The 16,252-nt window shown below is 38.6% G+C and overlaps 1 protein-coding gene and 1 long non-coding RNA gene across 2 annotated transcripts; both read right to left on the bottom strand.

The window, feature by feature from the left end:
* Positions 1 to 10,150: 10,150 nt before the first annotated feature.
* LOC121052428 lies at positions 10,151 to 11,148 on the bottom strand. The gene is made up of 3 exons (XR_005809043.1): positions 11,043 to 11,148; positions 10,711 to 10,799; positions 10,151 to 10,195 (listed from the first exon to the last, which is right to left on the bottom strand). It is a non-coding gene; the product is annotated as an uncharacterized LOC121052428 (long non-coding RNA).
* Positions 11,149 to 11,472: 324 nt separating this feature from the next.
* On the bottom strand, positions 11,473 to 15,290 carry LOC112198959. The gene is made up of 2 exons (XM_024340038.1): positions 12,738 to 15,290; positions 11,473 to 12,366 (listed from the first exon to the last, which is right to left on the bottom strand). Exons 1-2 carry the CDS (start codon positions 15,288 to 15,290, stop codon positions 11,473 to 11,475), a joined length of 3,447 nt encoding a protein of 1,148 aa, XP_024195806.1.
* Between the last annotated feature and the right edge of the window lie 962 nt (positions 15,291 to 16,252).

The raw sequence follows: 16,252 nt of genomic DNA, 5'->3' as shown, positions 1-16,252 counted from the left end.
TCTAATTTCCCAATCACCCTCTTTGCATCCGGATAAGACTACAAAGGCTTAAACTCCTTTTATTTTATCAATTTCCACCGGATAAGTGAGAAACTAACTACCCAAGAACAAGTTATATTACCGGATAAGTATCAATTCCTTGCTCCTAGATGCAAAAAGATTTGAGTTTAGATAATCAAGCAAGCAAACCAATCCTAGATCTAGGTGATTTTAACTCACTACCTTCACATGCACATAGAGGATGCTATCATGTTATTAATGTTCAAGGTTAACTACTCCCTAAACATTTTTTCATGAGATGACAAACATAACACATTCAAAATAGTTAAGTTTGAATAATTGCATTCACTTCTTGAATTAACATATGAAGATGAAAATCACAAATAACAACAAATGTCAATTAAAACATTAATTCATACAAGTTTGGCTACGGCTTTCAACCCTAGCCCTAACAAAATAACTACTCACTCATAATCATACAAATTGACATCAAATCTATAAAGTAAATCAAGGTAAATTAAAGAGTTAAGGGAAGAAAGAACTAGTTGAAGCTTGACAAATCAATGGGTAGCTTCTCCTTCATTTTTCTCCTTCAATGCTCCTTGAATTCTCCTTGATGGTGGAATGGATGGATATGAACTTCTTGATGGTGATGATGAATGAAATGGTGATGAAGATATGATGCTCCTTTGGCTGACTTTGAGTGGTGGTGATGAAGTTTATGGTGGTGGAAGATGGTAGTTGTGGTGGTGATGATGGAGTAGATTGGCTATTGTGGGTTTGGATTTTGGGAGGTGGAGATGGAGGTTTTGTGAAGGAGATGAAGAGAGAAATCAGATGTAATGGGATGAAGGAATTGGTCCTTGAGAGTGAGAGGAGAATGTGTTTAAATAGGGAAGAAAAATAAGAGTGAAATGATGAGAAAAAGAAAAATAATGAAAGTAGAGTATGGGAGTGGTTTGTAAAATAAGTAAAAGATGGGGTAATGATGAAATGAAAGCAAAGCATGAAGGTGCAGAAACATGGAAGTGATGATGATCAATTAAAGAGAATGGAGTAGAAAAATATATCAAAGGAAAAAGAGAAAAGCATCTAGCTTTTTTTCATGTGGGTGGGAATATGTTGAGCTGTTTTTCAGGTCACTTTCTGCCCCTTTATTCCTTCAATTATTTCTCCACCAAAAGTTCAGATTTTGCTCGTGACCTCTTCATAACAAATGTTCCTTTATGAGTGTAGATCATTCTGCTAGAATTTCAGAGCTTTTAGAATAGTGGTTGGGCCGGAAATGCTACTGGACTCCTTACAGGTCCAGTTTTCCAGTTTTGCTTATGCAGAAAATTGGACTGATTGTTTGAAAGCCTTCCACTTTTATCTGGCTCTTGCACTCTTCATAAGAAATGTTTCTTAGGATGTCTAGAATTTATCTGCAGAATTTTAGCTCATTTGAAGTTCATTTGTTCAGGCGGCCGCTCCTTCTTCCTTGTCTAGCACACTTTCTCCTAGCCGGAGTAAGAAAATGTTCTAAGGTTGACTTTTTAGTGCATTTCCATTCTTCTCCATCATTTCCTAGCATGATAAGGAAAACATAATAAATATATATAAATAAACACAAAGGTTAAGCAAAAGTATAAGATTAGGGAAATAATGAAATTGGATTAGTCAACATTAAATTTGGACTTTAGAACAAGTAATTTTCATGTTTTAGGGGACAAATATGTATATGAATTATGATCCAACAAATACCCCCAAACTTGGACTTTGCTTGTCCTCAAGCAAACTAACCTAAATCCAACACTACAACAACTACCTAATCCTTCCAACAATTTCCTCAAGGAACACAATATAGATAGGGCATGGAAATCAAGTTAAGTCTTAAAGCTTCATGGATTATGGATCAAATGCTTGCGTTTTGAAATGTGTAGCATGTCTTCAATTTGTCATTTCAACGTACCAAAATTGAGAATGCATGTCAAATCATGTTAACCATAAACTCACAAGATATTCACTCTATTTTTCACACAAGTGTTTATGGGTTAACTAATCTACACTCAAAAAACAATCTCATGCAATTCCGCCATATGCTTGCTCTTCAATCTTATCTCCACTTATCAACAAAATCACATCTTGGATGAAAAAGGGCTTTTATTGGATGTAATGAGGCTCAAGGTGAGGGGTTAAAGGAATGAAATGGAATGGAATAACAATTTTCAAGCAACTTAATAAGCAACAATCTTTTTGAGATTAAGAACTTAAGAACTAAAGATGCTCAAAATTTCCACTTTCTCACCACTCCCCCAAACTTAAACAAAAACTAATTATTGAATTGGAATGACATTCTTTTGAGAATTTTTTTTTCTTTTCTTTTTAAAAAAATTTTTTTTTACTACTTTTTTTTTCCTTTTTTTTTTTTTTTCTTTCACTAAAATAAAGTAAAATTGCAAAACAAAGAGTACGCCCACACTTATTCTTTTCCGAGTACCCCAAACTTGTTTCTTTTAGCATCATGACACAAACAATCTCGTATTGCTCATTAAGAAAATTTGAAAGGATAAGGCAAGTGTTTAAGTTAAGGGTAAACATTTGTGGTGTGAAGAATTGAAAGGCTAACATAAAGGCTCAAATGGCAATCTAAGGATATTCAATCTTTTTGGGACATACTCATTTGGCCATGGTGGATTCCTAGTTGCCTAAATCATTTTCAAGATGTAAAATTGAGACAAAGAGTTTCGAAAGATATGAAGCAAGTTCTAGAGATGCAAAGCAAATGAGATGTCCACTCATGAAAAAATTAGTGCTTAGAACAATGCATGCACTTCAATTAAGCTCAAATCTCACTATATGGCATGTAATAGCTCCCACAAGTCTCACTATGCTTCTTTACCTCAATATATTGATATGACAAATATGGATATAAATGAAATCAAACACTTGATCCATAATAATTTATTTTGAAAACATAAAGCTCAAAAGACCCAAACATTCTTTCTAGCCCATATTTATATTAAGCTCAAGTTCATCATTGGTGTTGGAAGGAACCTAGAATAAACACAAAAAGTACTAGAAAAACTAATTTTTTTTTTTATATTAAACACTAGCACACAATTTTTTTTTTTTTTTTATATATTAAACACTAGCACACAATATTAAACACTAATACACATTCCCCCCACACTTGAACTTAACATTGTCCCCAATGTTATAAAGTATTTTCTTGAAAGCAATTTCAATGAAAAAGTCTAAGCATGGAGAGGAAGGGTTAACACACATTTACACACAAAGTACACAAACAAATTAACAACTAAGTAAGATATATAAGAAATTTAATGCAAAAGAAGGTTTAGAATTTGCTCCCCCTTGTAGACCACATAATACTCTCCACACGTCACCAACAATCACCAATAAACAAGGCATCAAAGCCTTGCAATCCAAGCTCATCATAAGTTTGGTGTTGCATCAAAAATGATATCATTCTTCTTCATCTTCTTATCTTATTCAAAAACTCTTTTATTCATGCTTGGCTACCTCCAAGTAGGGCTTTGTTTTTGAGGACTTCTAGCCGGTCCTTAGAAGTTACCACTACTTGTTAGGGGGGATACTTCTTGTGCAAGACCACCGTACTATTTGGAGCCAAAGGACTTCTTGATTTGTCATAGAGGCAAGAACAAAAGGAATCCATGAATTCTCCAATGTTTGACCAAAGGAGTGGCTTTCTTCTAATCTTCCTCTTCTTTGCAATGGATCTCCCAATAAGTATCCTTCTTGACTCCTCCTTCAAAGTTGATGCAGACTTGATGCTTGGAGAAGGAGTAGGTGGTAGAGGTATGTGAGAGTGAGGTGGAAGGTTGAGAACAAGTGTACCACTTCCTTTCCAATCATTCACTTCATCATATAAGCATTGAGCACTGTATGGTGGATTGAGAGGTAGAAGTACCTTGATCTCAATACTTTCATTATGAATATGAGTGCTCAATGTTCTATTTTGCTCCTTGGGAAATTCTTGATGGTGCTCCTTGGATGGTGGACGAAGAAAAATCATTGATTCTTCAACTTCTTCTTTATGACAAGGCATGGAAGGAATTTCTTCATCTTGGAGAGTCTTGACCTCATTGGTGGAGGGATCACGGTGCATGACTTCATTTGTTGTATATTTCTCCTCAAAGTACTCATCGTCTTCTTCAAGGTTATCTTTAACAACAAGCCCCCTTGCTTTCCAAAATTGAACAAAACCATCAATGTTTTGCTTCATTTCTTCTTTGCTCATTTGACGGCTCCCATAACCAAGTGGTTCTTCTTGTATATCTACATCATCATCTTGAACTTGAATAGGGAACTCTTGCTCATGATGTGGAATATATGATTCTTCATTTGAGGTTGACTCCACTTGATCAAGGAAAACTTGTGGCTCTTGCAAGGTGGTAGATGGTTGCTGTAATGCATAATGAAGTTTGAGTTGATCAATCTCTTCCTCCATTCTTGCATTGGAAGCTTTCATCTCGGCAATGGCTTCTGGAAGTAGAGATCTTAGAGATTCATCTTTTCCTTCTTCTTGAGGATATGCTTGGGATGCCATAGTCTCTTGATGCATGCTCATTTCATACTCATACTTTTGCATGAACTCCGGGTACTCAAATCTCAAGACACAATCAAGAGGTGAGTGTTGTGGAGATCCACACAATGCACAAATATGGTTGAAAGACATGTGACTTTGGGTGTAAGGCTCCCATTGTTGATAAAGTTCATCATTATAGCTTTGTTGCTCAAACTCTCTTAGATCATTCCATCCTTGGTTCCATCCATCCATAGATTGAAGAAATTATATGTGTACCTATAAGTTCCCAAAGGATTAGTAACTAGAAATAAAATAAAATAAAATGCAAGGAATATACAAAAATTGAAAATTGCGACTAATTTTTTTTTTTTTTTCACTAAGTAAAGAGAAGAGGAATCTGATCTTTGGGTGTTGCCTATCGCACAACAGTTCGGTAATTCCTTTCAATGCGACCAGGTAAGGAGGGAAAAGATTTTGGTGGAGCAATGCTCACTTTTCAACCTTTCGGTTACCTTTCTCTTATTCGATCCTTGCCTAGACATCGCATTAATTGGATAAGCCTACTTATGTTGAGTGAGTAAGCTCGACGTTACAAAGATAAAATTCCTAATCTAATTACTCTAATTAATATTTTATTTATTTATTTATTAATACTGTTTTTTTTTATTTTTTTTTTTTACAAATTTCTACCAACTTCTAATCCAAAAGAAATAAATCTAACTATCAAATATTTAATTTTGCAACTAAAAGATGAAATTGCAATAAGTAATAAGCAAATAGCAACTAGCAAATAGGCAAGATTATTTTTTTTTTTTTTTATATTTTCAACATGCTCACACTTTATCTTTTTCTTACCACAATTACTAATTTACTAATTTACTTGTCAAAGTACTTACCACAATTTCGAAAATAAGGTAACAACCACAAAAACTAATAAAACAAAGAAAATAAGAACACAAGTTGAAACACAAAGCAAAAGTAAAATTTCTAACTTTCCCAAAGGCAAACCGAGCTAGGAATCGGATTTTATACCAATCCCCGGCAACGGCGCCAAAAACTTGTTAGCCAAATAGCCACCCTCAAGTATAAGGGGTACAAGTAATAGTATAGGGATTTAAGAAAGGTTGTCGAACCCACGAGGATTGGATTCCTTTCACTAGCTAGGGTGTTAACCTAAGGAGAGCTAGAATATGCAAATGTACAATCACAAACCTAAATTCACAAGGAAATCTAGGCTCATGGTGAGTATGTGCATTGTGGTGGTAGTGAAATTGTTTGTTGGATAGAGTAGTGAACCAAATTAAATTAAATGCTCAAATGTAAACTAAATTACTCTAAACTAAACTAGTAATATAATGGAGGAAGTTAGGGGTTGGATTGTCTACCACTAACCTCCCTTGCAAGTATTGAAGTTCAAATACAAGTGATGCTATTCTAATTTCCCAATTACCCTCTTTGCATCCGCATAAGACTACAAAGGCTTAAACTTCTTTTATTTTATCAATTTCCACCGGATAAGTGAGAAACTAACTACCCAAGAACAAGTTATATTACCGGATAAGTATCAATTCCTTACTCCTAGATGCAAAAAGATTTGAGTTTAGATAATCAAGCAAGCAAACCAATCCTAGATCTAGGTGATTTTAACTCACTACCTTCACATGCACATAGAGGATGCTATCATGCTATTAATGTTCAAGGTTAACTACTCCCTAAACATTTTTTCATGAGATGACAAACACAACACATTCAAAATAGTTAAGTTTGAATGATTGCATTCACTTCTTGAATTAGCATATGAAGATGAAAATCACAAATAACAACAAATGTCAATTAAAACATCAATTCATACAAGTTTGGCTACGGCTTTCAACCCTAGCCCTAACAAAGTAACTACTCACTCATAATCATACAAATTGACATCAAATCTATAAAGTAAATCAAGGTAAATTAAAGAGTTAAGGGAAGAAAGAACTAGTTGAAGCTTGACAAATCAATGGGTAGCTTCTCCTTCATTTTTCTCCTTCAATGCTCCTTGAATTCTCCTTGATGGTGGAATGGATGGATATGAACTTCTTGATGGTGATGATGAATGAAATGGTGATGAAGATATGATGCTCCTTTGGCTGACTTTGAGTGGTGGTGATGAAGTTTATGGTGGTGGAAGATGGTAGTTGTGGTGGTGATGATGGAGTAGATTGGCTATTGTGGGTTTGGATTTTGGGAGGTGGAGATGGAGTGTCATGCCCCTGATTTTACACACATATAAATCGATATATATAATCCCATAATTATATATGCGTGAACGTTCAGTCATCAATACAAAATACCTGAAATCTTTTTCCCTTAAACTTACACACTATTGATGCCCTGAACCCTCAAAGTTAATATACACTCGCTCCAAAGAGCTATATATTACACCAGCTTACGAATTAAATTGTCAACAACAAGATAAACGTAAATGTTGCTCAGAGTTAACTATACAACGGAAGTCCTTATCAAAAGTAAAGTCATAAAAGAAATGGCTTCCTACCGTAAAGCTGCAAAGGCACTATCTCGCTGCCTCAACCTCGATTATCCTAACCTGCAGGATTAACTCCTACACCGTTGGAATGGTGCACCGGGTTGCCACACAACAAACCCGGTAAGCTTTTGCAAGCCCGTATGAGTAACTCAAACACACATGTACAACTCACGCTAAAACGAGGAAAACCTTTCAACTCGCGAATAAAGAAAACATACCATGCTTCCAAAAACAATACTCTTTTCCCAAAAGAAACGACGAAAGTCACACCGTGACAAAATCATATAAATCGTTAACCTAACAATTCAAATATGATAAATCGATCCAACCTGGATAAAACAATAATTAGGTCCAACCTGGACAAAACATCAACACAAATCAATCATACCTATCGTTAACCTAACAAATAGAATATGATAACTCGATCCAACCTGGATAAAACAATAATTTGGTCCAACCTGGACAAAACAATAATTAGGTCTAACCTGGACAAAACATCAACACAAATCAATCATACCTATCGTTAACCTAACAAATAGAATATGATAACTCGATCCAACCTGGATAAAACATAATTTGGTCTAACCTGGACAAAACATGTTCCAGGAGTCTTAAGTAACCTACTTAGATCCGTGAAGTACGATGGCAGACAGACTAGAGCTCTAACTGAATCGTAACCTGTCACCCGGCCAAGGTTCAATCTTATGATATAATATTGCCATGAGGATGCAACCTGCAACCCCGGATCCTTAGGCCAACCTGACCCTCAGATCAAAATGTCAAATCAAACCAAAAGGAGAAATCACAACCTGTGACTCTCAAATCCTCAGACCACCGGTCATCGGATCAAAGCATTAAATCAAACCAAAGGGAGATATCACAACCTGTGACTCTCAATCATCAAACACTTTTCAAAACAATAGAAATACCATTTCCCACAATTTGTTTTCCGAAAAGCCACACCCCAAAACAATAAAAAGCATCATTTCATGCATATTGTTTTCATAAATCCACAAACCACCAAATATATATCTATATGTAGTCATCCGCTTAGGAATGCCTACTAATACCAACTATAGTTTGCAATTAACTAAATAATTCTCAAAACAGTATGGTGAACCCGTTCGTGATATGAACTTCGTGAGATTACTCACCTCAGAATCCCGCTGCGTCTTCTATACAGAACCGAACTAACACTATCAGCAACAACTCGTCCAATTCACCTTTAGAAGCACCTAATCACCAATGATCTTAAATCAGTAACGATTCACATTTGATTAAAGTTCGAAACCCTTGTTTTGAACTAAAATCCCCAAAGTGGCGCCAATCGAGGCAAAACCACATCCGAGACCTCCCAAAGTCTTCGGAATACGTCCACGATCGATGTGACCAAACCACAAGTCGATCGGACGCTCGAATCCTCACGGATCAAATAAATCGATCGGTATGAAACTGCAAAAATCATAACAAATCCATTCGAACTCCAAAATTTGCATATTATATATCGAAACGCTCGTATCGACGAGTAGAAGACATATAATACCAGAAACAGTCCTATACATGGCCGGAACACCGCCACAGGCGGTGGCGCACCACCGCCGGCCAAAACTCAATATTTCACAAAACTCCCAACATCAAAAATCTTCATCTAAGCATGCTTGTGAACTTTCATAACTGGATCGAAGTCAGAAAACAAGCTTAAGAGATCGAAAACAACGTCACAAGACGTGAACAGTAATCCAATCCGAGTTGATCGAATTTTCACGTGAATCGATCCAAACAAACACCAAGGATTGATCGGCGAGGCTGTTCTGAGCTCAACCAAGAAAACTCGAAGCCTTGCCGACGACCGGAGCAAGGAGGCGAGTCGTTCTGGACTGGTTTCACCGGAAGAGGTCGCCGGAGCTGTGAGTTCCGACCGGGTCAGAATGCCGGGTCCGGGTCGGGTCAGTCGAAAATCTTCGACTCTGAAGACGCGGACGAGAGAGAAGAGAGAGAGGAAAAATCTTCCGGAAATGGAAATGAGGAAAAATGAATATATTTTCTGATTTTTCCTATATATACTTAAATGGAAACTTTTTCCAATAGCCATAACTTCCTCATACGAACTCCGATTTACGCGTTCCACATGTCCACGAACTCGTATCGACGCGCTCTACAACTTTTGTGAAGGAAGTTTTCGGAGAATCCCAACGTATCAAAAGTCAACCTTGAACCCCCCCTAAAGTCATACTTTTCAATAATTAATTCGTCCGAAACACTTCCGCTCCGTCCACAAGCCACGAAACCGTCCAACAACCATAAATTAAATTCCAGGAATTCCTCGGAAAATAATTACGAATTTCCGGGGCATCACATGGAGGTTTTGTGAAGGAGATGAAGAGAGAAATCAGATGTAATGGGATGAAGGAATTGGTCCTTGAGAGTGAGAGGAGAATGTGTTTAAATAGGGAAGAAAAAGAAGAGTGAAATGATGAGAGAAAGAAAAATAATGAAAGTGGAGTATGGGAGTGGTTTGTAAAATAAGTAAAAGATGGGGTAATGATGAAATGAAAGCAAAGCATGAAGGTGCAGAAACATGGAAGTGATGATGATCAATTAAAGAGAATGAAGTAGAAAAATATATCAAAGGAAAAAGAGAAAAGCATCTAGCTTTTTTTCATGTGGGTGGGAATATGTTGAGCTGTTTTTCAGGTCACTTTCTGCCCATTTATTCCTTCAATTATTTCTCCACCAAAAGTTCAGACTTTGCTCGTGACTTCTTCATAACAAATGTTCCTTTATGAGTGTAGATCATTCTTCTAGAATTTCAGAGCTTTTAGAATAGTGGTTGGGCCGGAAATGCTACTGGACTCCTTACAGGTCCAGTTTTCCAGTTTTGCTTATGCAGAAAATTGGACTGATTGTTTGAAAGCCTTTCACTTCTATCTGGCTCTTGCACTCTTCATAAGAAATGTTTCTTAGGATGTCTAGAATTGATCTGCAGAATTTTAGCTCATTTGAAGTTCATTTGTTCAGGCGGCCGCTCCTTCTTCCTTGTCTAGCACACTTTCTCCTAGCCGGAGTAAGAAAATGTTCTAAGGTTGACGTTTTAGTGCATTTCCATTCTTCTCCATCATTTCCTAGCATGATAAGGAAAACATAATAAATATATATAAATAAACACAAAGGTTAAGCAAAAGTATAAGATTAGGGAAATAATGAAATTGGATTAGTCAACATTAAATTTGGACTTTAGAACAAGTAATTTCCATGTTTTAGGGGACAAATATGTATATGAATTATGATCCAACAATAGATCTTATTGATTCAAAGCAAATAGAATCCATTTATGTTGACCAAAAGAAAGAGGTTTAATATATGTGCTCTATTTATATACAGAATCCATTTCCTAGATTTCTATAGTACTTCAATTCCTGTCAGACATTAATTTGACATAGCGAGCTCATCGCTCAATCTCCTTGTTTCCAAGTCATTCCAACTCAATATTAACATGGCTTATAAGGAACATGTACATGACAATTACATGTTATTGAAGCCAAAAGAAGAAACTCTCATCGAGCTTATTCGCTTTCTGTTTTCCTCCGATTTAAAGAACAGAAGATTCATCAATAATTACAAAACAAAACTTAAATACCTGATTCACAGCAGCACAACCAAGTAAAACCAACTAACAAAACCAGGAACAACACCAAAAGAACAACCCAAATACTCCTTGCATAGAACCTACACAATAAGAACAAAACAATCATCACCATTCAAACAACAAAACACCCAAACATCTATAAAAACTGACAATCCAAACCTCAACAAAAACCACCCACTGAAAACCACAAAACCATACCCAAACACATAGAAACCACAATCATTACCTCAACAAAACATAAAAACCAAGATCAATTGAAACCCAACCACAACAAAATCCACCGATTCAAAACCACAAAACTACAAACATCAATAAAACATCACCTCCGATGAAAAATCCTCTTCTCCTCCGATGCTTTTCTCTTATCTATAGATTTGGCTCAGTAAACGTCTGGAAGTCATGGAACTTCTGGAAGGGTCAGTGGAGGCTGAGCAAGTACACGGGTGGGTTACGATTCTCTGCTCGACGGGTTTCTAGACTTTCTGTGGCAACCCGAAATTGTGAGAAAAAGCCAGGGGCAAAACCGTCACTCCATTTCAGGCCCTTATGAACAGCAACTCTCCTTTAGTATATGGTAAACTAGAAAATGTGCCCGCGCTTTGCTGCGGGACTCATTATTATTACAATTACATTATTATGTATCATTCGGATAATCAAATTATATTCAGCTAATGTCAGCGGTGAAAATTGTTTGGCTGAGTAATTGCTTGTATAGACAATAATTTTTTTTTTTTTTTTGGCATTGAAGAAACATTACAGAGGAAACAAAACAGCAAGAAAGAAACAAAGCAGCAAAACGAAGAAGCAGGAAAGCAACAAGCAAACTCCAAAGGCACAGCTAAGGAGGGGGGCCGCAACATCAAAGAGCAAAATACGCATTAGGGAGGGGGGAGGATTGGAGTACCAATCAACAGGACACACCCTGCGTAAAGCCATGGAAGCCACCAGATCAGCAGCACCGTTGGCTTTTCTACTGACCCAACGCCAGTTAACACGGTGGAAGCGGCCGGCAAGAACTCGTATACGGGCAACAATTGGGGAAGCCGTCCAGCCCACCGTTGAAAGGGGATTTTGCAGAGCAGAAATCAGAGATAAGGAATCAGATTCCAGCAGTAGAGAAGAGAGGGAGAGGGAGGAGGCTGCGATGAGGCCAAGCTCAATAGCCATGGCTTCAGCAGCCAAAGGAGAGGAAGTGAAATCAAACCTGGAGGAGCCCCCCACAATGACTCCAGAAGGATCACGAATCACCACATCTAAGCCACAAGAGTTAGAAACTTCATCCCAAGCCGCATCCGTGTTGAATTTAAGAGAACCACGTTGAGGGGCAGACCAATGGGTATCCTTGGTAGACAGACCAGTGATGCAAGAGTGTCGCGGGAGAAGCAGCTTAGGAGGGATCAGAAGGTATTCCCTTGATGCAGTGAAGGCAAGAGAAGCAACAATCGATGGAGAAAAAGGGACTTGCTTGAAAATGAGATTACACCTATATTTCCAAATGTACCACAGAAGGAAAGCAACATGGGTGGGAAATTGAGCATCAGCCAGAGCTAAACCATTGTCAGAGTTAAACAGCGCCAACAACCAGCTGTCAAATGTGGTGATTCCTTGAGTGTCAATACGATAACTGAGAGGATGTGAAAACAAAGTCTGAATAGCCAGAGGACAAAGAAGTAACCCATGTTCAACTGTCTCAAGATAAGAATCACAGAGGGGGCAGATAGGGGAGGTGGCCAGGTGTCTTCTAAATCTTTTTGAGTTTGTAGCCAAAATATTGGACACAGCACGCCACAAGAAGAACTTGATTTTGGTTGGGGCACGAAGTTCCCATATCCACTTCCAGACTTGAGGATGAATTTGATGAGACTGATGGGGGTGACAAATGAGAGTAGGAATGGACTTCGAAACTGCAAATTTATAACCTGATTTTACTGAATACTCCCCAAGGTGGTGGCAGACCAAATTAGCTTATCCAGTTCAATAGTAGGCCCAAATTGTGTAGCACAGATTGCCGAGATTACCTCAGGAGGGAGCAGAGCATGTAAGGCCGGCAGATTCCACGCGTTTGCAGATCTGTCAATGAGAGAGGAGACTGGCATAAATGGAGCATGAGGGGGCATAAGGGAACTTAGATTAAAGTTTGGATGTCGTGGAATCCAATTGTCACTCCAAAAATTGACATCCGCCCCAGAACCGATTTGCCAAAGAGAGCCAACTGTAAGGAGAGATCTACCCTCCAGCAAACTAGACCACTCCCACGAGGGGGATGAACCTCGAACTGCATGGAGAAAGGAACAGTGGGGGAAGTACAAACTTTTCAAAACTCGAGCCCATAGCGCTTGAGGATTGGACAATAGGTGCCAATCTTGTTTAGCTAGTAGAGCAATGTTGAAGTCTGCAAGATTGCGGAAGCCAAGGCCTCCATTAGACTTTGGGAGGCCAAGCACATCCCACTTCTTCCAGTGAATACCCGACTTGAGTGCGTTATTCCCCCACCAGAAATTGACTAATGAGGAGGAAATCTTGCTGCAAACCGTAGTGGGAAACTTGAAAACGGTCATAGGGTACGCCGGAACAGCAAGTGCGACTGCTTTAATCATGGTCTCCTTCCCTGCCTGAGATAAGGTTGAAAGGTTCCATCCCTCAATTTTTTTGTGAATTTTCTCTCTCACATAATTCAGAGCAGAAATCTTTGACCGACCCCAAATGGTAGGAAGACCCAAATACGAACCCGGATTCGTCACTGCTTTCATCCCCAAGATATGGCTAATAAGATGAACAATCTCCGGTCTTGTGTTGGGACTAAAGTATAAGGAGGACTTGTGAAGATTAATTGATTGACCAGAAGCTGTGCAATACATATGAAGAGTGTTAGATAATACCTCACAATTGTATAAGGTAGCTTTCAGGAAGAAAATGGAATCGTCAGCAAAGAAGAGATGGCTAACTTCCGGGCCATCCAGACCAAGCTTAACAGCATCAAGAAGACGGTTATGGCATATCCTTCTAATCATTGACGAAAGAACATCATTGATGAAAAGGAAAAGAAAGGGGGAAAGTGGGTCTCCCTGTCTTAACCCCCTTGTAGGCTTGAATTTCCTGCCAGGAGTACCGTTGACCAACACAGCCATAGAAACAGAAGTGACACAGGCCATCACTAATCGAACCCAAGAAGGATGAAACCCCAATTTTAGTAAAACCAATTCCATAAACTTCCAATCAACACGGTCATATGCCTTGTTCATGTCTAGCTTCAGAGTAAACTCTCCATCAGAACCAGATTTGAGAAGTTTAAGGTGGTGGAAACATTCATGTGCAACAAGGATGTTGTCTTGGATTTGTCTCCCAGCAACAAAAGCAGACTGGTTTTCGGAAATGAGATCCGGCATGAAAGGACGAAGTCGGTTGGAAATGATCTTAGTGAGAATTTTGTAAGCAAAGTTACACAGAGCAATAGGGCGAAATTGAGAAGCATGCTCAGGGGTTTCCACTTTTGGGATAAGGGCAATAAAGGTGCAGTTGAACTGATCCGGCAGAGACTTAGCCAAAAAGGACTGAGAAGTGGCCTCTTTGACTACAAGCTTGACAATATCCCAATAGGACTGGTAAAAGGTACCTGAGAATCCGTCGGGGCCAGGGGCTTTGAGTGCACCAAGTTGAAAGACAGCATCCCTCACTTCTTGAAGAGAAATATCATTCAATAGAGCATTGTTCATTTCATGGGTGACAACCGGTTCAACAAAGTCCAAGACAGTGTCGGTATTAGTAGGGGGAGAGGCAGTATACAAATCACGAAAGTACCGGTTCAAATGAGAGACAACAGCAGATTCAGACAGTAACCAAGAACCAGTATCATCCTTGAGGCGAAGGATTTTGTTCCTGCGTCTATGCATAATAGTCATCTGATGGAAATAATGAGTGTTCTGGTCACCATGGGCAAGCCAAGAGATTCGAGATCGTTGCTTCCAATACATTTCTTCAAGCAACCAAAGAGAAGCAATGTGATTTGAAGTGGTGGAAATGTCATTCTGGGTGTCCTCAGTTTCTGACTCTAACAAAGACTGGATCTTTTGTATACCATCAGAAACCTGATTGCCAAAATTTGGAAAAGTAGCATTAGCCCAAAGAGTGAGGGCAGATTTGCAGCGATCCAAGTTCTCAATCCAAGTAGTGGAAGCCAAATCCGAAGAAATAGATTTCCAGTTGGAGTGAACGAGCTGAAAACTATCCGGATGTGAGGTCCACAAGTGTTCGAACCGAAACAACTTGGTAGCTTTGGTTTCCGTTGGAGCAGAGTCCAGAAGTATGGGTCGGTGGTCAGAGCCCAATTTAGGGAGATGGAACACTTGAGTCTTTTGATGGGCAGTCAGCCAAGCAGAATTTGCCAGACCCCTGTCAAGTCTTTCTTTGATGATGATTCTACCATTCTGGAAACAGAACCAGGTGTAGCTAGGGCCTTGAAAATGAAGATCAGATAATCCAGAATATATGGGAGAGGAAATCCTGGAACAGAGAGAGTCTCCAATGGGGTTGAGGAAGGCCACCCCATTTTTCATGTAGCCAGAGAATCTCATTGAAGTCACCAATGCACAACCAGGGTACTACTCTAAGAGAGAAAGCAGGATACAAAGAACGCCAAAAGGCATTGTTTTGATTAACATGGGGAGTACCATACATCCATGAAATATTACAGTGGAAAGCCTCCGAAATGAAACAAACAGTAGTATTAATATAATTATCCGAGCTAGTTATACTGGAAACTTGGACAGAGCTGTCCCAAAATAAAGCGAGACCCCCACTACTCTGGCCTGTAGGATTAACTACAAACATGTGGTCAAATTTCAGTGTCTTCTTCCAATCTTGAAGAGTTTGTTCTTGCTGATGAGTCTCCATTATAAAAAGCATAGAGGGACTGTGACGTTGTATTAAACGTTTAAGATGTTTCCCTGTCAGGGTAGTCCCAAGACCCTAACAATTCCAAGACAGCAGCCTCATGGGGGGCCCGTGGCTGCATATGGCCAGCCACCGGTGCCAATTTCAGTAGTGGGACTATCATGGGAAGAGATAGTAGCAGGAGAAGGACTATCATGGGTAGAGATAGTGACAGAAACTGTGGGCAGTGTCAAGGGGTGTTGTGAACCCAACAGAGGAGCATTGGTACGCCTGAATTAAGCGCACAAAATTACCCTGCAAAAGACAATTGTTAGTATAGGATAAGCAGGGATCGTTCAGTCCGGGGATTGAGGGTACACCTGTAATTGCAAAAATAAATTAATAAAAGTAAAAAGTTTTATGTACAAAAATAACAAATAAAGAATTAAATTAATAAAAGTAAAAAGTTTTATGTACAAAAATAAAACAAAGAATAGAAATATATACAAGTTAATGTAAAAAGGGGGATTGGAGTTTTCAAAACGCAAACAATAATAAAAGAAAGAAAATGTTTCAATTTTTAGGGATTCCAAATCAGATGTATGGACGTTGAGAAGTTCGTAATCCACCACTAGCTAAGATAAGAGAAAGACAATTTAACCTA

Source organism: Rosa chinensis, chromosome 4 (assembly GCF_002994745.2).
Source record: "Rosa chinensis cultivar Old Blush chromosome 4, RchiOBHm-V2, whole genome shotgun sequence".
Taxonomy (NCBI): Eukaryota; Viridiplantae; Streptophyta; class Magnoliopsida; order Rosales; family Rosaceae; genus Rosa; species Rosa chinensis.
The sequence above is the reverse complement of the archived record's forward strand: the minus strand, read 5'-3'. Positions and strand labels throughout refer to the sequence as shown.

Bases quoted from the DNA above. Each gene is read 5' to 3' on its own strand.
- LOC112198959 (XM_024340038.1), bottom strand. From the start codon at position 15,290: ATGAGATTCTCTGGCTACATGAAAAATGGGGTGGCCTTCCTCAACCCC. The intron at 12,367-12,737 runs GTAATCTCGGCA...CTGGCTATTCAG, and splicing joins ATGCTCTGCTCCCTCCTGAG to ACTTTGTTTTCACATCCTCT.